This window comes from Camelus bactrianus, chromosome 22, assembly GCF_048773025.1.
Source record: "Camelus bactrianus isolate YW-2024 breed Bactrian camel chromosome 22, ASM4877302v1, whole genome shotgun sequence".
In the NCBI taxonomy this organism is placed as follows: domain Eukaryota; kingdom Metazoa; phylum Chordata; class Mammalia; order Artiodactyla; family Camelidae; genus Camelus; species Camelus bactrianus.
Genome location: NC_133560.1, coordinates 24,284,019 through 24,309,630, shown reverse-complemented (window position 1 = coordinate 24,309,630; position 25,612 = coordinate 24,284,019). Strand labels below are relative to the sequence as shown.

At 56.0% G+C, this 25,612-nt stretch overlaps 3 protein-coding genes and 2 non-coding genes across 16 annotated transcripts; 1 reads left to right on the top strand and 4 right to left on the bottom strand.

Annotated features, from left to right (window-relative positions):
* Nucleotides 1–22: 22 nt before the first annotated feature.
* Nucleotides 23–3,696, top strand: GNG14 (G protein subunit gamma 14). Of its 5 annotated transcripts, none has more exons than XM_045516129.2 (3): nucleotides 23–161; nucleotides 385–434; nucleotides 3,342–3,696. In XM_045516129.2, the coding sequence occupies exon 3, from the start codon at nucleotides 3,342–3,344 to the stop codon at nucleotides 3,645–3,647; it is 306 nt and encodes a 101-aa protein (XP_045372085.2). In that variant the 5' UTR covers nucleotides 23–161; nucleotides 385–434; the 3' UTR covers nucleotides 3,648–3,696. The 5 variants fall into 5 exon arrangements, with proteins under 5 accessions (XP_045372085.2, XP_010952502.2, XP_045372084.2 ...); XM_010954200.3 differs by lacking the exon at nucleotides 23–161 and having other exon boundaries at nucleotides 301–434; nucleotides 3,342–3,434; nucleotides 3,522–3,696; XM_045516131.2 differs by lacking the exons at nucleotides 23–161; nucleotides 385–434 and adding an exon at nucleotides 510–706 and having other exon boundaries at nucleotides 3,342–3,434; nucleotides 3,522–3,696.
* A 584-nt stretch (nucleotides 3,697–4,280) lies between these two features.
* On the bottom strand, nucleotides 4,281–9,562 carry FBXW9 (F-box and WD repeat domain containing 9). Of its 3 annotated transcripts, XM_010954196.3 has the most exons (10): nucleotides 9,047–9,560; nucleotides 7,754–7,893; nucleotides 7,549–7,677; nucleotides 6,486–6,598; nucleotides 6,309–6,400; nucleotides 5,286–5,434; nucleotides 5,084–5,197; nucleotides 4,864–4,953; nucleotides 4,712–4,777; nucleotides 4,281–4,638 (listed from the first exon to the last, which is right to left on the bottom strand). In XM_010954196.3, exons 1-10 carry the CDS (start codon nucleotides 9,453–9,455, stop codon nucleotides 4,564–4,566), a joined length of 1,377 nt encoding a protein of 458 aa, XP_010952498.3. In that variant the 5' UTR covers nucleotides 9,456–9,560; the 3' UTR covers nucleotides 4,281–4,563. The 3 variants fall into 3 exon arrangements, with proteins under 3 accessions (XP_010952498.3, XP_074206766.1, XP_074206768.1); XM_074350665.1 differs by having other exon boundaries at nucleotides 4,281–4,777; XM_074350667.1 differs by lacking the exon at nucleotides 7,549–7,677 and having other exon boundaries at nucleotides 4,281–4,777; nucleotides 9,047–9,562.
* A 1,163-nt stretch (nucleotides 9,563–10,725) lies between these two features.
* Nucleotides 10,726–25,337, bottom strand: TNPO2 (transportin 2). 6 transcript variants are annotated; one of them, XM_045516126.2, is made up of 25 exons: nucleotides 25,151–25,328; nucleotides 23,755–23,866; nucleotides 23,028–23,103; nucleotides 22,792–22,941; nucleotides 20,766–20,872; nucleotides 20,548–20,681; nucleotides 20,377–20,458; nucleotides 20,181–20,303; nucleotides 19,967–20,085; nucleotides 19,063–19,123; nucleotides 18,803–18,968; nucleotides 18,446–18,598; nucleotides 16,940–17,165; nucleotides 16,572–16,743; nucleotides 16,017–16,103; nucleotides 15,831–15,938; nucleotides 15,572–15,730; nucleotides 14,997–15,084; nucleotides 14,714–14,812; nucleotides 14,045–14,140; nucleotides 13,616–13,691; nucleotides 13,242–13,341; nucleotides 13,088–13,162; nucleotides 12,876–12,977; nucleotides 10,726–12,768 (listed from the first exon to the last, which is right to left on the bottom strand). In XM_045516126.2, the coding sequence occupies exons 2-25, from the start codon at nucleotides 23,851–23,853 to the stop codon at nucleotides 12,685–12,687; spliced, it is 2,742 nt and encodes a 913-aa protein (XP_045372082.2). In that variant the 5' UTR covers nucleotides 23,854–23,866; nucleotides 25,151–25,328; the 3' UTR covers nucleotides 10,726–12,684. The 6 variants fall into 6 exon arrangements, with proteins under 6 accessions (XP_045372082.2, XP_010952496.2, XP_045372080.2 ...); XM_010954194.3 differs by having other exon boundaries at nucleotides 12,850–12,977; nucleotides 13,616–13,721; nucleotides 25,151–25,320; XM_045516124.2 differs by lacking the exon at nucleotides 25,151–25,328 and adding an exon at nucleotides 24,806–24,941 and having other exon boundaries at nucleotides 12,850–12,977; nucleotides 13,616–13,721.
* LOC141574713 (small nucleolar RNA ZL2) lies at nucleotides 14,881–14,955 on the bottom strand. The gene has a single exon (XR_012501732.1). It is a non-coding gene; the product is annotated as a small nucleolar RNA ZL2 (small nucleolar RNA).
* On the bottom strand, nucleotides 16,817–16,885 carry LOC123616635 (small nucleolar RNA SNORD41). Its single transcript, XR_006724641.1, has one exon. It is a non-coding gene; the product is annotated as a small nucleolar RNA SNORD41 (small nucleolar RNA).
* Nucleotides 25,338–25,612: the final 275 nt, after the last annotated feature.

Sequence of the window (25,612 nt, the reverse complement as noted above, 5' to 3'; positions counted from 1 at the left end):
CCTGAGTCCAGGGCACGGCCATCTTTGCTTTGTATTCCGTAATACGGAAGCCGCGAGGAGCCGGTATTTCCTGTTACGCGTGTTTTCAGTCTCAGATGAATGAAGATTCTTACTTTCACTGCCGCCTGCTGGAGATCCATCTCATTGCGTGGCTCTTGCCGGTTCGTTTCTGTGCTCTTAGAAAGTGGATGGCTTCTTAGACGGCTTACAAAGCTATTCTAGAGAGAGGATGGCTTCTTGGACAGAATTCGAATCCTCAGGAAGTATCAGATAGTTTCTGCTTCTGAGCTTCTCTCGTCAAATGGGATAGTGATCCTTATTCGTGTCTTGCAAGTCTCCAGAGCCTCCACATGATGCATAATCCTTTGGTCTTCCTTCCTCCAGGAATTGCTGCCGTCACCTCCTCTGGGAAGTCTTCCCTGACCATTCTCTGGGTAAGGGACCTCCTATGGGATTCAGGGCTGACATTTCTTCAACTCCAGCAAGATTGTGAGATCCTAGAGGGTGGAGTCTGTATCTCATTGGTCCTCCTCACCACGCATAGGGTCTGGTCCCGAGAGGGCTGCTTTAATCACTCACTCTGCAGTTTATAGAGTCTAGACTATACTTCGGACTCTGTGCTGGGTGCTGCAAATTTATCAGCGAACAAGATGCAGACCCTGCCCTTCTGGAGCCCACAGTTTAGGGAGCTGGAAGGGTAAGAGTGGTAAGTGCTATTTAGGATTTAAACAGGCTGATGTGAGAGTCTTTGGGATGGGGTGGGTGGAGGAGTTGGTGGTTTTATTTGGAGGGAGAGGTGGTTTGGGAAAGACCCCCAAGGAGGTGATATTTGAGCCAAGGCCAGAATACCAAGAAAGGCCCCCTATGTGATGATCTCTGGGAGGCCATTCCCCTGCGGTCCCCCACTGGGAGAGAAAACAGCCAATGCCAAGGCCCTGAGGCTGGAACTGAGCCTGCTTAATTAGAGGAACAGAACATCCTCCCTGACAGTCCCCACTTGGATCTCAGACTCACCACCTCAGTTCCCTCTCCAGCTCACCCTGATCTTCCTGCGTCTTCCACATCTCAGCAAACAGCCCTACCCTCCACTCATCTAGCAGGGGAGTTGAGCCTGATGTCTCCGCCTCCTCTCAGACCCCACATCCATCTCTCAGCCTGCCTCATTCTACTTGCAGAATAGGTCTCCAAATTCAAGTGCTTTTTTCTTTTTTTAAAAATTGAAATATAGTTGACATTATATTATAATAACATTATATTAGTTTCGGGTGTACAACAAGATTTGCTGTTTATATCCAGGTGTTCTAGAATTCACCAAGCTCTTTCCTGGCCAGGGGGCAATGCCGCTGCCATGCTCTCTTAGCCTGGGGCACCCACTTCCCCAGCTCCTGCTCCTCTGGGCCTCAGTCCAAATGTCACGGCCTCTAGGAGGCCTGCCTTGACCACCTGCTCTCACTCTGACCTTGCTTTTGTCTTTCACAGCACTTAATACATTTTGTTTGCTATTGTTTGCTCCTCCCTGACTAGCACAGCAGCTCTGTGAGGGCAGGGTTTTTGTCTGGTTCCACTGCTATTCCTTTTACTCTGCACAGTGCCAGGCACAAATAGGGATTTTGGCAAAAATGGATGAACACACCCAAAGATGTCAGCATGATCCATGAAGAACAAAGGAGGGAGGGGTTGAGAAGAAATGAATTCACAGAGGACAGAAGGTGCCAGACCAGACAGGTCCTGTGGGCTGTCTAAGGAGGGTGAATTTTATTCTAAGAGGCTGGGAAAACATAGGAACCATAGGAGAGTTTTAAAAATGGACTGAAAGATTCTGATTTATTGTTTCCAATTTTGTTTATATTTTGGCAGGGAAGTAATTAAGTTTTTATTTACTTATTTATTTTAATAGAGGTACTGGGGATTGAACCCAGGACCTTGTGCATGCTACACACGTGCTCTACCACTGAGCTATACCTCCCTCCTCTAATTTTGTTATTGTGGTAAGATACACAGAACATAAAACTTGCACAACAACCATTTTTAAGTGCACAGTTCAGAAGCATTAAGTACATTCACACTGTTATACAACCATCTCCACCATCCACCTCCAGGATGTTTTCACCTTCCCAGACTGAAACTTTGTGCGCATCAAACACTAACTCCGTCCCCACTCCCCTCAGCCCCCAACAAACCCCATTCTACTTTCTGTCACTATGGATTTGACTACTCTAGGTACCTCGAATCATACCCTTTCTGTCGTTCTGTGACTGGCTTACTTCACTTAGCATAATGTCCTCAAGATTCATCCACATTGTAATGTGATTTATTTAACAGATCTCACTGGCTGACTTGAGGAGAACAGGGGTAGGGGATGTGCAGGGCAGGGGAGACCAGGCGACTGCCTGGGTCCAGGCCAAGCTGAGATTGCGAGGGGCCGAGGGATGGACCCAGATGCTACCAACAGGGTGAAAAGAAGTGACCAGATTAACAACCTAATTTGAAGGTTGATCTGATGGCTCTTGTGGAAGGATTAGATGTAGGAATATGGAAAGAAAGGAATGAAGGAGTTAAAGATTTGAGCCAGGGCAGTTGGGTGGATAGTGGTGAATCTGAGGGAAGATTTTGGGAAAGATGACCCAGAGTACAGCCAAGTGAGCTAAGACACAAACCAGAGATGGGTGTGATGAACTGAGGAGGGAGGAGGGTCCCCAGGTGGGTCTGAGATCAGGGAAGGGGCTGAGATGAGGCAGAGGAAGCCATCCACATACATGAGGGATTGAGTCGCCTGTGGATAAGATTCCTCAGCAGTGAGGGTAGGTAGAGAGAGGAGAGGCAGGGCTGCACCCAAACCGGGGTCCGCGCTGCACCTCTGCATATTGGAGCAGGGGCAGAGGCTGGCAAAGGAAGAGTGTGGAGGCCAGTTAGCAGGGAATCAAGCAGGTCAATGAGAGGCCAGGGCCCCCACACTCCCCCAGCCAAGGTGACACATGACACCAGGGCAGCCACTGGGCCTCCTGGGGCAGGGACCCCCTCAGCCTCCACAGCTGCTGCTGCTGCTGCTCGTGACATTTCACTCCACGAGCACCCTGGCTTCAAAGTCTCTGCAGGGGTGAGGGAGGGAGAGGAGGGGGTTGGAGGGGCCAGGCCAGTGGAGGAGGGAGCCAGAGTGGGGCTGCAGGAGGAGGACTGAGCGGCAGGAGTCAGCCGGAGTCCTCAGCTGAGGTGTGTGGTCCTGCCAGGAGTGGGGAACAGCCACCCCCATCCCTCGGCCCCCAGGGCACACAGGAGGAGGTGTGGGAGCCAAGGGTTTGGGGTTCAGCCTGCTGCCTGTGGCTCTGCTCACCCTCCCCCAGATGTCTGGCAAAGTGACCACTGGCAGCGACATCGGGCAGGCCCGCCGGGCCATGGAGCAGCTGCGGATGGAAGCAGGCATCGATCGTGTGAAGGTGAGGGTCAGGGTGAGGTGGGCACGTCCGAGGGAGGTGGCGGGTGGACAGCCCAGCCCAGGTCTGGCTAACTGGGCTGGCCTGCAGGTGTCCAAGGCCGCCACTGACCTGCTGCAGTTCTGCACGGAGCAGGCCAAGAGCGACCCCTTCCTCGTGGGCATCCCGGCTGCCACCAACCCCTTCAAGGAGAAGAAGCCCTGCGCCATCCTATGATCCCATCCTGACCACCCAGGGGGCCTCAATAAACATGAAGTGAATGCTCCTCAGGGCGTGGCTTGGCCGGGCTGTAGTGAGGGGCAAAGGGGGACTTTGGGCTTGTGGGGGCCAGGTGTGTACCTGGCCCAGCCTCCCCTCCCTGCCATGGCCACAGCGGCACACACCACTCCCTGGATGCTGGACAGAAGAGCACGCACATCCCTCCCTGCAACCCCGCCCCCGCCCTGGCATTAGCCAATCCCCGCTCCCACTGCACAAGCACACACCTCGGGTCAGAGTCCTAACTTACACGCCAGCATGAGTCACACGCATCCACGCCCACGTGGTTCGCACACAGGTGCTGTCATACAGGCAGGTGCCTCGTCCTCAGGTGTCTCCCGATTCCTCACAGATGTGCACACTCACGGGCACACAAACAGGGATACAGTAATGACTCACAGCCAGACCGACCTCCCCGGGGACACGCAGGCACACGTGATCCCCAAAATGCACCCAGACTCGCACAGCAGTGGCTGTCACCTAGGTTTTCATGCACCGTCTCACAGACACATGCATGTCCTCAGCATCGCAGCCCCAGGCAGGCTCGGGCAGAGCCCTGGGGTGACACCAAGCTCACACTCCAGGCCGGAGCACCAGTACATCAGGTTTATTTCTCCTTTGCTTTCAAGGGAGAGCAAGCATCCAAATCATAACAAAAACAGCTGAGGGTGGGGAGCAGCCCCCTGGGTGGGCCGGAACACAAACCTCACCTCCCCAGCCAGCCTGGGGATCCCACCCGACCGTGGCCAGGACCCTTGTGCCCTAGGCCTGTGGGGTGGGGCAGAGGCAGCACCAGCATGGGGGAAGGTCCCCCGAGAACAGAGGCCACGGCCTGCGGGCCGGCAGATCCACATCCACAGCCATGTCCTCTAGCTCAGGCCTGCAGCCTCCAGACCTCCAGTGACAGGCCCCCAGAGGCAGCCACCACCAGGTTGCCCTCAGCACAGATCTGGGAGGGTGGGGACAGGAGGAGTCAGGGGTGCTCTGGGAAGCCAGGCAGGGTGTATGGGACAGGGCCTTACCCCATTCAGCACATTGTGGTGGCTTCGAGTGCAGATGGTCCTTGGTGGGTCTGTGGGCACATGCACCTGGTGAGGGGCGACGGGCAAATGTCAAGAGGTGTGCTCCCGGCAGGTGAGGGGGGTAGTGAGGGGGCACTGTCCTGGGGCCTTACCCGAATAGTCTTGTCGGTGGATGTGGTGTATAGGGCCCCCAGGGAGTGTTTGATCCCTGTGATCTGAGACCTGTGGCCCACATCAAAGGACTGCAGGAGGGAAGGACAGATGACACTCAGGCGTGGCTCTCCCAAGGCCAGTCCCCCACCGCCACCCAGGGGTTAAGAGGTAGGGAGGCAGCCCAGGGAGGGTTGGGAAGGAGCAGGGGCCTTGGCAGACCCGGACAAGCTGGAAGCAGCCGTTGCGGTTGGCGAAGACGTGCAGCAGGCCCTGGTTATCACCGGCCCAGAGCTGAGGCTCCTGGTAGGACATGCAGAGCAGGTAGGAGTCCAGCTGTGGGAGGGACATGGGATGGAGCAACTCAGGCCAGTCCCGGCCACACCGCCATCCTGGTCCCTCTGGGTCCCTGGGGAATGCCCACCTGCAGCCGCTGCAGGACACTGTTGGCTCGGCGGTCGAACACCACCAGCGTGTGGTCCTCACTGCCTGAGATGATGTGCCGGTCGTCCGCCAGCAGCGCCAGCACCGCGCTCGAGTGCAGCCGCCGGCTCTTCAGCAGGGCTGGGCCGGCTTCGTGGGCAATGGGCCAGGGAGGAGGGGGATATCAGATCCCCTGGAGGACCCCCCCCAGTCCACCCCAGCATCCCAGGCCTCCATCCTCCTTGGCAAAACCCTTGGTCTGCATCCCCCACCCCCATCCCACAGGTGACCCTGGTGCTCCTCTCCCATCCCAGCTGGATCTGGGCCTCATAGGACCCCCAGGCCCCTGCCCCTCCACCTCCTGTCCCATCTCCCTCCTCCAGTCCCATCTACTCTCAGTACAGATCAGACCTCGGCAAGTCCCAGCATAAATGCCTCCTCCTGCAGATCAGCCTGAGACTTGCTCCCACCCCCACTCCAGCTCTGGCTTTGCCTGAAGAAGTTATACTAGCCCTTCAATTAAAGCAAGAATGAATAAATAAATAAACAACAGAAAAGGTTTATGTTCTGGGCAGCATTCACTCTAGGCATCTCATGTAAACATTTAATCCACCAAAGTTTTTGTTGTCATCTCCTCTCGTTAGCCCTACACAGCTGGAGTTACTATCCCGATTTGACAAATGGGGAAACTGAGGTTCATATTTGACTGGGGCCGCACAGCTAGAAAGTGGGGGAGCCAGGATTCTCAAGGGCTGTCCCGCCTCACACGGTACTCAGGCTCAGAGGCCCCTCCTCTGGGAGCCCTCCAGTCCTTCACCCAACCCTACATGCAGGCAGGGCTTCCTCTGCCCCCCAACCCGCCCACACACACCTGTGTGGCCCCCAGCACAACACAGGCCACTCTGGCTATGTGACTGTCACCCCAGTCAGGCTGTGAGGCCCAATTGTCTCCTTCCCCAGGATGACCCTGGAGACCCCAGGCAGCCCTGCTCTCCCCACCTAGGCCTCAGGGCCCCCGGCCCACCTCTGGGGTCGTAGACGGTCACCTTCTTGTCGTAGGTGCCGGTCACCAGGATATCAGGCCGGTAGGACAGGCACAGCACGGCTGCCTTGCCCCTGGGGGACACACAGACCACGGGCTGGGGCTGGGGCCAGATAGAGCCCTACCCACCCAGACCTCCCTGCCCAGAACCCCTCACACTTTATCTCGCCAAACTGCTGCCCGTCAGCTGCCATGTCCCAGAGCTTCACCGTGCTGTCCCAGGAGCCAGAGCACACTCGGTGGTCCAGCGCCGCCAGCGACCACACCCAGCCCTATGGGACCAGACCCACATGATAATCCCCATTTCACAGATAACAACATTGAGGGTAGGAGGAAGCAGACAACCGACCCCAGAACCCAGAGCAAGTCAGCACTGAGTAGAGAGTAGAGCTTAGGTCGGTGGGTCTGTCTGACTTCAGAGCCCAGAACAAGCACACCCCTGCCTGATAATATTCCAGAATTATCCCTGCAGAGGCTCAGCACCAGCAGTGGTTTGAGGCCACATCACAATGTGATTAAAAATGGGGCCTCCTCTCCGTGACCCTGGCAAATCAAGTACCCTCCCCTCAGTTTCCTCACTGTGAAATGGGCATTAAAAAGTCACTGTCTCAGGAGCTAAAATGCACAGGGCACAGTCAGCTCCCCACTGACTTCTTCCTCACCAAACTTTCTGAGGAGAGTACTGTAATGTGTCCCATTCTACAAGTGACGAAACTGGGGCACAGAGAGGTTGAGTCTCTCACCCAAGGTCACACAGCCGGGAAGTAGCAGAGTGGGGATTTAACCCAGCATTAGGCACCAAGACGGAGCTCTTGGCCACCGGCCTAGCCCACCTCAATGGCTGGTGGAGATGCCCCTCCATGGCTACCTCTCACAAGATGACAGTCATGCTCAGAACTATGTGATCCCTAAGAGCAGCCTCATAGCTGCCCTGCCCTGAGCCACTCAAGGTATACCTGACATCCACTGAGCACCTACTGTGCCTGAGCCTGAGCAAAGTTCTTAATGCATATTCATCTCATTCGTCCTCATCCCAACTGATCCCTGAACAGAAGCAGAAACTGAGGCCCAGAGAAGTCATACATCTCACCCAAAGTCGCACTAACAATAGCAGAGTAAGATTTAAATCTATGAGGTCTGGTGCCAAAACCCGTGCCTTAGCCATGCTGCCCTACTCAGGCCTCACTCTTCCTATCCTCTGCCTGGCCTCCTACTCCCTCACCTTGTGAGTGCTGTTCTTCTGGGTGCCCAAGGCCTTGACCAGAACCCGGCTGGGCTCCACCCCCAGCTGCCGCAGGTCCCACAAGTTGACATTGCGATCTCGGGAGCCAGACAGGCAGTGTGTCCCACCCTGGGAGGGGAGGGAGGTGATGTTGCTGGAGTCACCCTGGCCCACCCCTCCCTGGCCCCCGACACCCCAACCTCACCTGGAGCAGCAGCACTGAGTCAATGGAAGCAAAATGCCCATCGGCCAGGCAGAAGTACTCAGTCCGGCGTCCATCCTCTGCCCAGCGGGACAGGTGCTGCTCCAGCTCAATACAGGCCGCCGGCCAGTCAAAGTCCTCCTCTGTGGGATGCAATAGCAGGGTCCTCAGTGGGAAGGAACCCTGTTACCCACATCAGCTGTCCAAGATCATCCCCGGCCTCCGAGGAGCACAACCTGAACCAGACTTGGAGAGAACCCCACAAGGATCTCTCCCAACCCAAGGAGGCCCAGGCTCTAGCTTTGGGACCATTGGACCACCCACCTGCTGAGCAGCTCTAGGACTACTCCTCACCAAGCTTCCAGAAATTGGGTAACTGGGGCCCCAGGACCACCTTCCCAGGCCTCATCCCCCAACTCAAGTATGGGGGATAGCAGCCTCAAGACATTAAGGTTCTGTCTTACCTCTGCCTGAGGCCAACCTCAGCCCCAACCCTCAGGCTGGTCACAAGAGCTAGGACTTCAAAATTGACCCTTCCTGCCTCTGCCATCTGAACTGGACCCAGGGAAATGTTTCCCAAACCAGTATCCCAAACCTGGGAGCCTTGTCAAAATGTAGAACCTAAGCCCTTGACCCAAGCATTTCTGTTTATCAAGCTGTTTGGGAAAGTCCTGAAAGTCCCAACAATTCAAGGTCACAAAGCTGTCTTATCTCCCAAGGACCAAAGACCTTGGGGACAGGATGAATGACCACCAAACACTGCTTAAAATCTCAGGTTAGACCTTGGGCTCAAGGGTCTGTGATTTCTGGTATCAGAGATCCAACCTCTAAACCTAGCCTGGGTTCAAGGGTTACAGGCTCTGGACCTGAGTCCCTGCCTCATCCCGGACATATGTCAAGACTCTAGGGGTGAGTGGATTTGGCATCACCATTTACTGCCTTACATCTAGACCTAGAACCTGGGGATTCTTGGGCTTACCCTCAGCCCCAACCGATTCTGAGAGCCAGAGACTTCAAGTCCCTGTGTCGACCCCAAGACTAAATATCATTGGATCCTTAGTTCAGAGACCCACATCTCCCCAAGTAGATTTCCGCAGCCTCAGGACCCCAAGTATCTGTCTCATGGTCCACCCAGAAGTCAGAGACTTTGGTACCACCAGTAACTACCTCAGCCTCCCCAGAGCCAGGACACCCAAGTGGTCTGCTCCAGGGGCTGTGCTCACAGCACCCCTGGTACCTTCTGCCTCGCCTAGAGCCTGACCTAGGCGGGCGACCCTGGCCCCCGGGCAGGCGCACCTTCCACCACCGGGTAGGGCGCGCGTACGCGGCGCTGCGCGCGTAGCCGCCAGGTAACATGGTCACGCACGAGGTCGCGCAGCGCGTGGCACACGCGCGGCAGGACGTGGAGCACCAGGCGCGCGTCCAGGTAGGCGCAGATCTCGAGCAGCAGCTCCGGAGGAAGGCTCAGCAGGCCCGGAACCGCCACGGCCGGGCCCTTGGATACGACTCGCGTCTCCAGAGCGCCGAGGGACACGGCAGGCGCGGGCAGCGGAGGGGCGCGCGGGGGCGCCAGCCCGAGTTTCGGCGGACTGAGCACGCGGGCCACGTAAGCCTCAGCCTGCGCGTCGGGGTCAGGCTCCGGCTCCGGGTCCGAGTCATCGTCCCAGGCGCGGGGATCGTCGCGCGGCCCTGGGGGCAGCTCCATGGCGACGGAGTGGGCGCGGCCGGGCCGCCCCTGTCAGCCGCGGAGCCCGCGTCCTGTCTCCTAGGCAGCGCCAGGGCACTTCCGGCGCTGCCTAATGACGCTTCAGCGCCACTCGGAAGCGAGCGGCTCGACTGTAAACTGGCTGGGTACCGAAAACCCGCTTTCTGGAGGCCTTGTTGCGTCGGCCTTGGGCTGGAAAATGCAGATTCCCGGTTCCTGCGTTTCTTAAACAAGCATTTCTGACCTTACCGATGCAGAGGCCAGCGGGCTCTGATTTGAAAATCACGGCCTTGTCGAAGGCACTTCTCACAGGTGACACTGACTTTAGAAATACAAAAGTCCCTTTTCCTGGTCTGAGCCTCCTAGCGGCTCGAACTCGTCTTTCCTTCTGGAGCCAGAAACATACACTTAACACCACAGAGACTTCGGTGAAAGTTTAACTCTGAATTACCTAAAATCCTACTGATAAAAAACAGCCTCTCATTTACGAACAGCCTCTTTTGAGCCAGCTAGTATTAAACACAAATTATCTCTAAGCAGCACTCGTTGTTCCCTCCGCCTGACTTCTAATAGCCACATGACTTTTTGCTCAAATTACCTTCCTAGATCACCCTACTGTAAGACTGCGACCATGTTCCGTAAGGTTTTCTCCCATCCCTGCTGTACTTTTCTTTATGGAACACATCACTGTTTCGCTTTATTTCTTCTCACTAAAAGGTACACACTTGTTGAATGTTGGTGTTAGCATTTAAATTTCTCCCAGGTTGATGCAGTTGATCCTTGAGCTGTGCTCATGTTGCAACAAGATTTTACCGAGGCCTGCGTGTCCCCAGAACTGAGCAATTTCTCATGTGGCTTTAACTGTTGTGCATATTTACATATGTCCTTCAGTCTTGGTGCTGGGCTGAGCCTCCTACAAAAATGTCTAACCTACCCAGCAATCCAGAGTTGTGAACTTAGCCAAACTTAAGAGTGTTGCAAGGCCTTGCCCCTGACCATTGTTTTTAGTCTTTGGCAGATGGGGATCTTGAACGTGGACTATAACACTAGTGACTCCCCTTTAGGGAGCTCAGGATCTAGAGCTGTAATTATGTCTCAGAGACTGCACATGTATGTTACCACATTTAATCTTACATACTTCCCCACTCCCCCAATTATTTCCTGACCCAGTTCCTGTGCATCCCTATTATTAAAGCTTCTCATGCCCCTCTCCACGTCTCTTCTCTACTGGCAAAGCCCAAGACACAAGACACCAGATGGAAACCAAGGATTTCACAAGAAACTGATCTTTACTCAACAAAGTTCTACACAAGTGGAATCTCACGCCACCTTGGCGCCAGTCCCCAGCACAGCACGGTAACAAATGGACAGACCCTGGAGCCCACAGGAAGAAGAGGATAAGGGGGAAGGAGGGATGTGGGAAAGAGAGGGACTGTAGATGGAGGCCAGTCAGGGTCCACAGCCCTGGGCAGGGGAAAAGGTTGAGAGGTTGAAACTTCGTTGTGCAAAAAACAACCAAAAAATAAATTAAAAAATTAAATAGTTTTCTTAATTAAAAAAAAAAGAAAAATAAGTAGAACCAGGCTCCCCTCTCCTGAAGGTGGTTGGAGCCCCCCATCCTGGGTGGAGAAGGGGTTACCAATCCATCAGCCAATCCACACACCCCCAAGACCCAGCAGAGGATGCTCCAAAGAACTGGAATTACCAAAAAATTAAATGGTATTTAATTTTTTTTTCTTTTTTTTCCTTTTTTTACAAATGGCTTCCAGAAACCTGCTGGAGTTTTAACAGCGGGGAACCAGCTGAGTTTATGGAATGTGCACCAAGTGCCCCTAGGAATAGGGGCAGGGCCTGACCCTGTCTGACAGAAGACACAGGGCTATGATGGGGGTATGGTCCAGGGCCCCAGATGGATGGATGGAGCAGGCCCCATTATGCACGAATCCAGTCAAACCCCCCAAAACCACAGGAGGGGCCCCCAAAGAAGTAAAAAGGAGGGAAGAGAAAAAGGGAAATATTAAGGGGGCTGCAGGCCCTGGTTTCAGTTTTGAGGCCAACTGGGAAATAACCACACCCCCTCCTCCAGGGGAGCCTTTCCCACTGGGACCAAATCCCCAACCAATCCCAGAAGTTTCCTTAGAATCGATGCCCCAATCTGGTGGGGTCTTGGGCCCTACTGGGAGCTGTAATGATCAGGAAGTCCCAAGGCCAGAGTAGGGTTAGGGGGTGTACCACCCTTCCACTCCTCCAAGCTCTCAGTTTCCTTCTTTCTGGCAAAGCCTTCCTTCTCTGTCACCATCAATTAAATACCCCAGCCCTGGCCCTTGTATTAAAACTCAGGCCTGGAACTTGAGATGAGGACTCTCAGAAGCAGACTGCCTTTGAAACGGATTTGCTTATGGAGAGACACAGGCAGTAGTTATCAGCAGCTCTGGCTGCCCTCAGCTCTCTTCAGGGGAAAAAGGTCCCAGCCCAGCATCTTTCAAAGTCACTGGAGCACAGGGTAAGGGAAAAGGGCAACCTCTGGTCAGCCCCGGCCACTTCGGTGGTCCCCACTCTTCTGGCTGGGACGGTACAAGGAGGGGGACGCACTGGCTGAGGCTGCCACAGAGCTGGCAAGAAGTGTGCAGAGCAGGTCCAAAGCGTGCACGTGCTGACCAGGTGGCCTCAAGGTGGCCATCCTCTTCCCCCCGCCCCAGGGTCCCAGCGGAGGTCCCCAACCCACCCAGCCCTCCCCAATCACCGCCAATTCCGGCAAAACAGCAGAAGCTTCTTAAACTCTAGATGCAGGTTACATGGAAGGCCTTACAAGTTAACTCAAGGGTTCACTAATTCTACTGTCTCCATGCAGTCGGGGAAATGGTGGGGTGGCTGGCCCAGCCTGTCTGGCTGCAGTGCCCGCACATGCGTGTGGCCACGTGTGTACTGTGAGTGTTCGCGTCTCTACAAGGAACCCCCTCCCCGCCTGCTTTCCCTTGCCTCATCCCAAGCCGGATTTGGTCAGCCGTGTTGATTCTTCCCTCCCATATGGCTGGCCCAACTGGGCTGCCTGAGGAGACCCCAATAGAGCAAGGGGCTCTTGCTGCCAAGAAGTCCCACCCCCCTCCCGTTTGTAGGATGAGTGTGGAGGCCCCACCCCGCTGCCCACCCACTGACCGGCCACATAGGCCAGGCGTGGCAGGTAGATGGAAGGGGAAGGTGTCTGGATTTGGGTCCCACTCACTCCTCCCTAACCCCCCTCGACCAGGACACGGCGACTTCTGGACGCAGCGTGCTCCCCAGCAACCCCTCTGACGACGACGCAGACAGAAACCTGTGGGGAAAAAAGGGGTTCAGGGCCTGTGCCCCTTTGGCTCCCACAACAGCGCCAGCCCTCGGCACATGGCCTCCTCACCTGGCAGTCGTGATGCTCATCTAGACCCCGTAGAAGGCAGCCAGCCTCTCCTTGAGCAGCGGCGGGAACTGCTCTGAGAACTGTTGCCAGTTTTCCTCCCCAACTTGGTCTTTGAAGCCGTGGAGAATCTGCAGCGAGGGAGGGGGTGAGGGGTGCCTCGGAGCAGAGCACGATGAACTCCACCTCTCCCCACCCCACCACCTCCCGAGACTAGATCAGGACCAAGCTGGAGCCTCACCTTATAAAACATGTCCCGAAGGTCATCCTTCGGGCTCACCCAGGAGGCTACAGCGTCGCAGAAGAAAATAAAGTCCTGAAACGTGACGGATCCCGTGTGAGGGGCCGCCCGAGCCCAGCCCCAGTGCCTTCCCTCAGAGCCCAGCTGCCCCAACCTGCACGACGCCCCCGGGGTTGACGCCTATCATCATGCAGATGCCTCGGAAAGCCGAGTCCTTCTCCTCGTTGTCTCTGATGTTCCTGAGGGACGTGCACCTGTGGGGAAGATGAGCAGTTGGAAATCAGCCAGCAGGGCTGGGGCAGGGTGGACATCCATGGGGGGCAGTGGGGAGCAGCGGGTTAGTGGGGGGCGGGGCTGGGATAGGACACATATCTGTGAAGAGTGGGGGAAGGAGGAGATGAGGGCATGGTGGGGCTGGGACGTGCATCTGTGGGTGGGCAGGGTAGGGCTGGGCGGGCACAGGCAAGGGACTGGGTCAGGCCTGTCCCACCCTCTCCACCGCCCGGCACCACACAGGTGGGCACACACCAAGGCCGGATGAACTGCTGCAGCATAGGTGCCACCTCCTGCGGGCACACGTAGCCCAGGCGGCCGATGGTGATGGCTGGAATGGCAGAGGGACTCGTCAGGCGACCTGTAACCCCGAGCGGCCCCGGTACGTGGCGGGGCCTCTGGCAGGAGGCACCAGCCCCACCCCAAGGGAATAGCTCCTGCCAGCTGCTTGAACCCCCAAGCCTGGCCCAGCCAGGGTCTCCTCCCTGCCCCATGTGAGTATCTCCCAGGTCTCCCCCAAGGCTATAATCTTCCTTGGGATTCCTCCCAAAACCTCATTCCAGGGCCTTCCAGTCACCCTCCTTGGTTCTTTCCCAAGACCTCCTGTCAACTACCCTCCCAGATGGAAACCCCACCTCCAGGAGGTGGGCAAGGGGGTGACAGTGACCCAGGCCTGGCGCCCACCTGTGTTTTCCAGCAGCGTCTTGGGCGTGTTGGGCCGGTTAATGATCTCCACCAGGTTGTTGAGGACCATTTGCACATAGGGCTGCATCTCTGCCCCTGGGGAAAGGGCTGATCAGAGCCCCTCACAGCCCGCACCACCCATGCTGACCCCAGCTGCATCCAGACATTGGCCAACCACAATTGGTGAGGGAGCAAAAAACCTTCTCCAGCTGATCCGCAGCCCAGGATCCATGGCCAACCAGAGACAGCCCCACACCCTCCCAACACCAGAAGCTTCCCTGGAGTCACTGCTGGACACCAAGGTGAGACCACATGCCCCAGCCTCCCCGTGGCTGGGATCTGCTACTCAAGGAGGGAAGCAGTCAAAGAAAGTCTCCCAAAAGATCCCAGTGGACCTTTCATTGAGGGCAGGAAGGTGGCAAATAGTCCAATAGGAATAGGCCTCCCGTCCTTTCTCTTTGAAGAAGCCAATTATAGATGGCCTTTCAGCCATTTGTCCCCTTCTCTGATGAAAATGCTGAGGTGTTCTCTCATCATTGGCCAACTAGAGCCTTCCTTAAGGAGCACTGAGTCCTCTAGAGGGGATCTGTCAGTCAGAGTCAGGCTGCTGCCCCTCCTCCCCACTGGGAATGGGGAGGGGCAGGACCTGCCTACCTCTAGGGCACTTACCCATCTGCATGCAGATCTCGCCAATGGCCCAGGTAGCATTGTTGCAGACAGAGATGAACTCAGGGTTTAGGTTGGTGCCCAGAATGGGCATGAACTCGGCTGGTAGGGAGAAAGAGGGGTGCTGAGCAGGAGGGCCAGCTAGCGTGAGCTCCTAGACGCGGCGGGGCAGCCCCATCAGACAGTACGAATACATCCCAGTTCGGTCACAGTTCTCCCAGGTCATTTCTCCATCACTTGAGGCCAGGGCTGGGGTCACAGAGTAAGGTCGAAATGGATGTCTTACCAATACAGGGCTTGACATGGATGAAGCAGGCTTTGGTGAGGTCTCCTAGGAGGGCGAAGGAGCTCTGCCGGACTTCAGGCATCGAGTCCTGGGGGTCAGAGCAGGGTCAGCGTGGCAGGGCTTCCTTCCCCTTAACCACCCAGGGTCCCGACTAATCCCTCAGTGCAGGGCAGCTAGGGGAGCAGTCCCTGGAGCGTAATCTGACTCTGCCACTTCCCAGCACCCAGGCTGCAGGCCCCATTTGTACATCCAGGACTCAGGGGGCACGTGTGTGCACCTTGCTCAGGGTACCACTACAGAGGGGAGCACTTGGAACTGCTGCTCATCCTGATACACTAGGAGGTGGGAGAATGATGTTGGAGGGGCTTGTGCATTGTTTGCTTTTTCAATGAGATTTTAGTTATGTCTTATTTAAATTACTTTTTAAAATAATTAGAAGCTTTTTTCTTTACTGGGTCCCTTCTCCCTGATATCTTTTGGGCACAACCAAGGCCCAGAGTCCACCCAAGGCAGACCACAAAGGCTGGTGGCTGTCATCACTGTCCAGTTAGAGGCCTGTGAGGGGGTCTACCCACCTGCATGCACTGAAAGAGCAGTGTCATGATGTTGCTGCGGGCCACCAGCTGCTCCACGTGGCCACCTAGGCCCTCAGCCAGGCCACTGAGCAGATCCAGTGCCACGATCATGAAGTCCTTGTCAGGGGCCTCATACTGCTCAGGGTGCTGGGTGTACATCTGGGCACAGAAGGGGGCAGGTGGGTGAGGGGAGTGGGCCCAGGCTGGGGCAGCAGCAGAGGAGCAGGTTATGGGGCAGTGGTGGTGGTGGCATGCTCACCATGGCCTGGGCCAGCGTCTTCTGCACCAGGGTGACACAGCGCTGGTAGACAGGCTCACAGTAGGGCAGGAAGCCACTCTGCAGGGCAGTGGCCACCGATGACAGGCACTGGTGGGGAGGAAGACAGGAGAGGTGAACTCAGGTGGGTGGGGTGGGGCCTCGGGAGAGCACCTGGAGCTCACCCACCTCCAGCAGAGGAAAGAGGTCCTTGTCTTCATCCTTAAGCTCGTTCCACTTCTGGATCAGTGGAGGCATCAGCTTCTGGATGTACTCCTAGAGAGGGAGCAGGAAGTTTGGGCTCCCTGGGTGGGGGTGGCCACCTGGGAACCAGTAGGGTTCCCTATGACTCAGTGGTGCTTGTCATCTAGCTGATGAGGTCTGGGCTCCTTGCTTTGGCTCATGGGGCCCTGCAAGGCCTCGCCATCCAGCCAGACCTCCAGACCCGTCTAGTTCACTTTGTCACCCCTCCCAAGACCCACCCACGCTACCCCTGCCCTATCAGAGCCTGAGTCAGCACCTCCTGGTTCCTGCAGGCCCCTGAGCTCCCCCGGGACAGCACTTACCATGCTGTCTCATAACTATCTGTCTCCCCTACTAGACTGGGATCAGGGCGAGGGCAGGGGCCGGGTCTGTCTGTCTGCCTGTCGAGGTCATGGCCATGTCCCTGGCATGTGACATGGGTCGCCGCCAGGTCACTGGATGCCAAGGGGAATGGAGGAGGGAGCCGCTGTGGGGTCTCACCGGCTGGTTGAGGTGGTGGCCCACAGAGTCGGCCAGGGTGCCGATGGCATCATAGAGGATGAGTAGGTTCTTGTGCTGGTACTTGCCAAAGGCAAAAACGAGGGTGTCCAGGATGTAGCTGAGGTAAGGCACCAGCTCCGTGCAGGCCTCCTCCTCCAGGGTGGCGAAGGCACTGGAGAGGGGAGGGCTTTAGTGGGCAGCCGCAGGTGGGGCTGGGCCCTGTGCAGGGTCGGGGAGGGTGCACTCGGGATCAGCCAGTACGAATACGTGAGAAATCAGCGTGAGGTCAGGCTCGTGAGTGTCATCACTTCCCAGAGGACAGCCATGGGGTAGAGGTAAGGGCTGTGGGGCCAGGGGTCGAGAGTCACCTGCAGGCCGCCTCCTGCACCCTCTTGTTGCCATCCAGGATGCGCTTGAGCAGCTCTGTCATCAGAGGCTTGAGGTGCATGTCAGGTGGCTGGCTGACCACCCAGTGAGCATAGCGGCTCAGCGTCCAGCAGGCAATGGAGCGGACCAGGGCCTTCTTGTCCGACAGGCACTGGATGAGGTGGGGGATCAGCTCCGGCAGGTAGGGCACCATGCCCTGCATGCAGCCTGCAAGGACCGGGCACAGAGGCAAGGCTGAGCCCAATTGGGCCAGGCCACAACTGCCCTACTGGGGAGAAGCTCAGCCATACCTAACAGATGGGGAAACTAAGGCTTGGAGTTTACATAACTGGCTCAGTCACAGAGTCAGTGAGAGGCAGGGTTGGGGTGGGACACAGCGTCAGAGCAAGACTCTCCCCTCCATCAGCTCCACCCACCCCAGGGCTGTGCTGTCTTTATCCGATCACTAGTTCGTTCACAGGTGGCCGGGCTGCACAGTGACTCAGGCTTTATGGGCAACAGCGACCCAGATGGACAGAAAGTACCTTTTTTGGGAAAACTTTCTTGGCTGTTTGTGATTTTTTTTTCTACTTTTCATTTTCTCTTTCTAAAAAACTATGAACATGTCTCTCTTTTCATTACAGAAAACAGATCACAGCACACCTCCTGATAATCCAAGCCCTGAGATCTATTTTTACCAGTTTATGGTCAATTTCTTTAGATCCTTTCCCATTAATATGTTGAAGTTATCTAACATAGTCTATTAAAATACACATGTGCATTGTGTAGCACATCGTGTGCTCTGTTAAAATAAGATATGTTACTTATCATGAGAAAATCTTTTCTTAGATAATTTGAAAAGCTCCTGCTGCCCTGTCTGCTTGTTTTGGCAGGCCTGGATGCTGACGTGGTCATGTGTGCCACCTGTAACAGGTCTGCAAAGCCCTCTAGTAATTCACACTATATATATACATCCCACTGGGACAAAGGGAGCCCAAAAGCCATGCCCATATAGCACATGCACACCACGTGAAGTTTAAGGAAACACCACCACTGCACGCTTCTGATTCTGGCAGGCTGGCCTTGCAGCCGGAGCAGGTTTGAGGCCCAGCTTCACCTTGGGTGACAAGGGAAGTGGCATACATTTCTCTGCACCTTCGTCTCCCCATCTAAGAAACCCACCTCTGCAGGTGGTGGTGAGCCCGTAGGACAGGGCTGTGTGCTGTGGGGCAAGTGCTGGGGAAGTGCCCATTCTTGTTATTGCTGACGACCTCACAGAACTGCCTGTCCTTGAGAATTAAAGAGAAAGCTGCATCTGGGGGTTCCTTTCAGGCCCATGGGCTGAGAAGAAGATTCAAATCCCAGACCTGTCTGGATTGGGGTGAGCAAGCCTCTGGAGAGAACCTGGGGATGGCGTCACCCCCTACAAGCCCCATCTGGGCCAGCCCTGGTCTCACACCAGCAGGAGGAGCAGAGGTCAGGCGCAGCCAGGCTGGTGGGGTACTTACCCTCAGCAATGGCGCCCAGCACCAGGATGCCCGACTCCTTGACCACCCACTCAGGGTGGAAGAGGAGGCCCTTGAGCAGAGGGAGTAGGTGGGGCAGCAGTTCCTCCCGGAAGACGTTGGCCAAGACGTCCAGCGCAGCTGCTGAGCACTTCCCTAGGGTGGGGGTGGAGGGGGAGAATTGGAGGGGCAGGCTCAGGCAGGCCACCAGACCTCCTCTCTGTACCCCCAAGGATCAGAGATCATGATTAGAATCCTCATGATTTGCTCCATGTAGGCTTCTAATCACCTCCTGAGAGGGAGCCCAGGGCTTGCTGCCCCCTAGTTCGCCCTTCTCCCCCCACCAGCCAGGCCACTCACTCAGATTCCAGTCGGACAAAGCATCGTCATCATCGTCATCTTCTGCGTCCTCAGAGCCATCAGGCCGCTCGGCCTCATGGGGCAGTGTCACTGTGCGTGACTTGTGGAAACGTGGCTTTATGTCCTGCTCGCTGTCGGGGACGGCCTCATCCTCCTCCACGTCCCCCTGTAGAGCCAGGCAGATAGCTAAGCACCACAGGGGTCCCCAGCCCCTGCACCCTCACCCGCCTGCCCATGCCTGGCGGTCAGCCCTGACTAACCTTCAGCAGGATGATGTCGATTTCTGAGTACTTCATCCCATTTACCAGGATGGGGATCAACCTGTTGGGAGAGAGGCTATTAGTTGGAAGGCAGGGGCCCCTGGGGGGCGCTTACAGCCTGGGAAGAGGGGAGCAGAGGTGCAGGCAGGAGCATCAAGGAGCCAAGGGGCAGACTGTCCCTGCTTGTCCTGCGTCCATTCACTTCCCTTAGTGGCTACTATCCCAACCTCAGCCACTGTGACTGGGGCAGAGCTGACACCACTCCTAGCTCCACAGGAAAACTCCTGACCCAGACCCCTGGGAGAAATTTGGAATAGCGCCTGATCCCTAGCACACCGTAAAGCAGGAACATTCCCTGGGATGGGGCCAGGTTAAAGGCGCAAACAGGCGGGGCAACCAGCCCCTCCAGCTGGAGCCCACAAGCTTGGAATGGGAGATTTTGATTAGAGTCTTCACTGACTTGGGGACAGGCAAGTTATCCATGTTGGTCAAGAAGGATCAGCCCTAGGACTTTTGCTGGAGATACTAGCCAAGAAAGAATTTCTGTACTCTGAGGTTCCTAAGCTGGAAGGTTGCAGAAGGCCAGAATGCTACCATGAAGGAAGGCTGTGCCTGAGAATAAAGCCAACACAGAGGAAGTAGATCTGAGACCAGATGCCTTTCACATCCTTTGAGCACCTAGATCCAGCTATGTCTAAAGCCTCTGTTGACTTTTCATTTTTTCCACCTATAACTTAACCTAATTTTTAAATTATATACATCATTTACAAAATAAACACACACAGTAAGTAAACTGAGATAGAAGATGTGGACTGAGGCAAGCACAGGAGCTGACCAGAAGGGAAGGCAGAGGCACAGCGTGGGGTGGAGGCTGGGGTGGGCAGACAGTGGGAGTAGCACTCACTGGAGCAGGTGAGAGGCCAGGACTTCCTTGCAGATGGGCTGCTCGGCCAGCGTCAGCCAGAACTCACAGGCCTCAAGGGCCACGTTCTCATCGTGGTCCTGGGTCCTCTGCAGCATGTACTAGGGTGGGGTAGGAGAAAGGCTAAGACCCGGCCCAGCTACGGATGGCCTCCCACCCTGCAGCACCCACCCAGGCTGGCCTGGGCCATGCGTACCTGGATGATGCTGTGCATGTGGGGGATGAGCCTGTCGATCCGCACTTCCAGCAGCATCACCAGCGCACGGCACACGTTCTTCCGCACCTCAGGGTCATCGTCCACGGCCAGGGCAAACAAATGCTGCAGGGAAGCTGGGGTCAGCTGCAGCTGGGCCCTTGGCCCTCACCCTGCTCCCCTCAGCCCAGTAGCCCACCTCGATGAAGGTGTCGATGTTGTCCATCAGCGCCTGGGCCCGGTCCATGATGAACTGATTGACACAGGCGATGGCATGGGACCTGGCAGGGAGCGGCACATGGGTCACCCCCGACCCCACCTGTCCTGCCCGCTTCAGGCTCCCTGCAAACCCCTGGGGAGCCGCACCCACCGGATCTTGGGGCTGCAGTGCTTGAAGAACTGTAGGAACTTGGGGATCATGATGTTGAGGGGCCTGTTGAGGGCATCACTGTCCAGGAGTTCGGATGAGTCTTCACAGATCTTCTGCAGGGCTCCAAAGGCTCCCTGAGTGGAGAGGGGCAGGCAGGTGGGCGTGGGTCCTGGTCCAGGCCTGGCTCCTGCTTGGGCAGGCCATGGCTCATCGCATACCTCACAGGTGTTGTAATCCTCCGAGTTGAGCAGGTTGCACAGCTGAGGCAGCAGCTCCGGCCACATCTGCAGCTCACCCTTGGAAGCGATGGTGGTGATGAGAATGCCTGGGGCGGCCAGGAAAGGACGCTGCCTCAGGCTGGGTGCGGGCCTGTCTGGCACCCTGGCCCTCCCTGCTGCACACTCACCCCACCAGCACGCACACTTTCTGTACGTTACCCTCACAAGCCCTACACACCCTTTCTGAGATCCTCTGAGCCTTGTATTTCAGGACCTGGGATACAGCACAGTACTAAACCCCAAATCCCTGTCCTTGGGAGCTGACCATCTAGTGAGGGAGGCTGAGGTAAAGATAAATCAGCAAAAAGACCTGGGAGGCTAGATGCCAAGAGCTAAGGGAGGAAATAAAGCAGGGAAGATGGTTAGCAAGGGCTGAGGGTGAGAGTAGCAGTTTTTAATTGGGTAGCTAAAGAAGGCCTTACCAGGTGCCATCTTGATAATCTGAGCAAAGACCTGAGGAGGTGAGGGAGAAGCCATCCAGGTCCCCGGGGAAGGAACATCCCAGGCAGAGGGAACAGCAGGTACAGAGGCCCAGGGGCAGAAGCAGGTCTGGTATGCTCAAAGATGGGTAAGGAGCCAGTGGGGCTGAGCAGAGAGAGTGAGGGGGAGAGTGGGAGGAGGAGAAGGAGGGGGCAGGGCCACGTGGCCTCAGGGACACTTGAACTGCTTATTAGAAACCCAAGAGGTGGGTGTACAGCTCAGTGGTAGAATGCCTGCTTAGCATGCATTAGGTCCTGGGTTCAATCCTCAGTACCGCCATTATTTAAAATAATACATATTTGGAAAAAAAAAAAAAAGGGAAAGAAACTCAAGTATGACTTGCAGTAGGCAAGGACCCTGAAGCAGTCTGGCTGCTAAGCTGAGTATGGGTGATGTCAGTGCAGAGACGGTACTTAAAGCCAGTAGGTGGCAGTGTTTCCCAGGGGGCAAGCTTCTCTGCCAACACTCCAGATGACCCTGGTTCACATGTCTGCTGGTAAAGGTATTCCCTGCAGTGGGTAGACTTGAGTAGAGTCCTCAGTCCCGTCCCTGTCTGTGTGACCACCTAACCTCTCTATGCCTCAATGGAGATAAAAAACCCCAGTCTCCTGGGGCAACTGGGATGCTTCAGTGATTTAACTCAAGTACTTAGAACAGAACCTGGCAACTAGAAGGAGCTCACTGAGTCCAGATCCTTCTGCTGGCCTCAGAGGGGGCTAAGAGTCACTTTTAACAAGGAAGCAGGCCCCAAGAGCAGTGCTTCCAATAGGCCCAGTGACTAGCTCAAATTTAATACTATTCTTCTGAATTTATTGCATTTATTTTTAAGGCTACCTTCATTTTACAGCACGTACATCTGTCTTGTCATTTAAAACAGGAATATACAATTTCCATTCTAAGACAATTTTTAAAAGTTGACAAAGATTTAAATTTTAAAAATGCAAATCAGTTATATGTCAATTATATCGCAATAAAACGGGTGGGTGGGAGAGTAAGTTGGGAACAAACAGTAGCGTTGGTGTTGATCAGCAGTGTAGGCTTAAGGTAAAATGGCTTGAAAATCTTTCTGTAACTTCCTCAGGCAGCCTTCTGGGAGACAGGAAGGCTCCAGCGCTAACCTAACTCATGTTTCACCTAAATCATTACTGGTGACAGACAGCAGGGAGCCCTTGTATTTTAATCTGCTATACCCTCAGGATCTAACACCAAATTCTGGACACATAGTGACTGCCACAGAATTAAGTACAGCTGTTTCAGGAGGGGGTGGTTCAGAGCATGGACTTCTGAGCTCTGCTATTTACCAGGCAAACCCCTTAACATCTATGTGCCTCAGTATCCTCAGCTGTAAAATGACAATAGCAACAGTACCACCCACAGTGCTGGAGCATTCAGTTAATCAGTATCCTTAACATATTGAGAAGTTTCTTGGCCAAGAGGGACAGCAACAGGGCATCATCACAGGCTGACTCCCGCTGCACTCTCTCACCTATGGTGGCTCGGATGAGCGAGGAGGCATCACCGATGTTGTTGAGACACTCCTGTTTGATGAAGTCGGCCACAGGCGGTGGAAAGCTCTGGTAATGTGCCTTCACATTGTTCTTGAGGATGAGGCCACTGAGAGAGCGAGTTGGTTCATCTAGGGGAAGAAGATTGAGGCTCAGGGGACCATCAGGGAGAAAGTGGGGTCCATCCAGCTTGTGTGGAGGGGCACCGAGGGCGTACCTTCCGACTTGAGTCTGGTCAGGACGAATATCAGGTAGTTGTTGAAATCGGGAAACTGGTTCAGTTGTTTGAGTTTCTGCTAGGTTGTTAAGAGACTTGGGAGACAGGGGCCTTCGCCAGGCAGGGTCATGTTACTGTCATATAGCAGATACTACCTCTGACTACTGGGACCAGGCAGCCAGCTCCTGAGACCCCACCTGTCAATCCCCATGCCCAGAATAACAGCATTTCAGGCACATGAGATTCATACAGAAGGTGGGGGAGCATCCCCGACTTTCCCACCACTCCTGAAAATCTGGCCAGAGCAAGAGAGGGCTGGCAAACCTGGCTCTGTCTGAAGATGGCAGCTGTTACTCAGTTCTGCTCACTAGCAATCCAATCTTGCATGCTTTTTTTTAAAAAAAGGGGAACTCACATTTTCAAGTGAAACTTGCTAATAGTTTAAATAATTCAAAACTTATAGTATTTGAAACAACCGATTGAAAAAAGGAAATTTTACCCATGAACCTAAACTAAAGCCCAGCACCAGGTAAAAGTGTCCTCTCTCCTGCAGGACCACATTTCCTCCGGGAATGAGACCCAAGAATTCTAATCCTTAATTCTCTACCAGCGCCTGCTCCTGCCACAGCTGAAGGAGTCTGGGAATTATGGAGTTGAGCCCTTACTCTCTGGCCTTCAGGAGATGCAGATGTCTGCCTGGTATCCCCATACCCGGAAGGAAGGATACATCCTGCACGATGCGCTGCGTGGCTGTGTTGGGCGACTGCGAGTCTTTGAGCAGCTGCAGGACCTGCTGCAGGCCCTGTTCGTCTGGCTGCCAGTCCATGGCGCAAGGCGAACTGCGGGGGTAGGGACCAGGATCAGCGCTGGATCCCGAGGGCTCTGTGTGAGTCCCGGGCTGTCTCCGCGGAGGTGGTGGTGGCCGCGACAGGACGGGAGCGTCCTCGGCGGACAGGTGGAGGCCGCCGATCCACGCCCGCCCAAGTGCGGGGTCCCCGCCAGCTGCACCATCCACGGCCGCGCAGTCGCGGGCTCGGGAGCGCGGGCGGGGGTATGTGGAAGCGGGCCATGCAAGGCGGCGGTGGGGCCCAGCGGATCCTCATCACACCCAACGATGGGGCTGGGCTTTCGTCCCATCGCGGCCCATCGGGCCGCCCCTGGCTGTGAGCCCTAAGGCTTCCACTTCCCTCGAAGCCGCTAGGGGAGGACCCAGCCACCTCCTCATCCAGGGGCCCTGCCCCACAACGCGATAGCGCCCCAGCCCCCGTTGTCTCTCCCGTGCCGGCACACTGTTCAGCGATTCCCCTTAATCAGACCCAAAACAGTTTTCAGACAGGTCCCGGATGCTTCTCCGAATGAGAGCCAGCCAAGTCGCCTACCCGACTACAGAAGCCCTCTGGACGGGTCTCTGTTGCTTCCCCAATCAGATCTGACTAAGCCTTCCGCTATACCGCTCCAACCCCCTACCCTAAGTCCTGCTGACCGATCACCGCTGCTTCCCCGAATCAAGTCGGTACAAGACCCCCACCACCTGGAGCTGGAAATCCCCTTCGTCCGATCCCTACAGCTCCCCCTATCAGACCTGGCCTAACACCCTCCCGGGGCATTTCCTCCAACAGATCCCAGCGACTCCTCGCAGCCACACCGAGCAAGCCTTCTAGGCCTAAGTCTGACGCCCCTCCCTATCAAGGCCCAACAAGCCCCTCTCCCAACTTTTCAGTGCGGCCTCCCCCAATCAGACCCAACCTAACCCCATCGAAACAGCCCCCCACACACACCCGATCCACAACGACGTCCCCCAATCAGGCCCTAAGCAGTCCCCAGACGCTTCCCCCAATCAGAGCCCCTCCAGCCCGACCCCAGCCGCTCCACTGGCCGGATTTTCAAGGCACGGGGACCAGGCCCAGCTCCGAGGCCCCACCCCCTAAGCCCGGCTCGGTTCCCCCCTCCCCCGCCCCGGCCCATTCTCGCCGCCTCGCCAATCGGGCCCAACCGGGTTCTCGGCCTTTCTCGGTCAGGCGCGGCCCCGACGCTCGGGCCGCGCACGGCGCAGGCCCGGAGCCCTGCGGAGGTCGACGCAAGCCGGGGCCGAGCCGGTCGGGGTCCGGGTGAGGCCCACTTACCAGGCCTCGGGCGGCAGCAGAGGGGCCTTTAGCTGCGGCTTCTCCTGAGACTCCCGCGAAAGGAGGGAGCCAAAGAGAGGGAATTGAAAAAAAAAAACGCGGCCGTATATGAACCGCGGCGGCTTCCGTACGCCGTTCAAACTGGCCTAGAAGAGCCAATGGGGAGAAGCAGCCGTCGCACGTGGTCTGGCACCAGGGAGACCCAGGCCCAGCCGTGGCTGGGTCACGTGACGAAGAGTTGGCGGCTCTCTTGGCCTCTCTAGCCAGCTGGTCCTCCTACCGTCTCGTTTTCTCTGCCTGTCTCACGCCGGCCTGACAGCTCTTTGCTTGGAACCAGGAGTTCAGCAGCGCGTGGGGACTTTTTGGTGTATGGTAGACCAAGGAACTGCTCGGCCAGAGCCACCTGCGCTTTTGTCACCCCCCTTTTCTAAGAATTGAACTGTGCCCCCCCTCCATCACCTT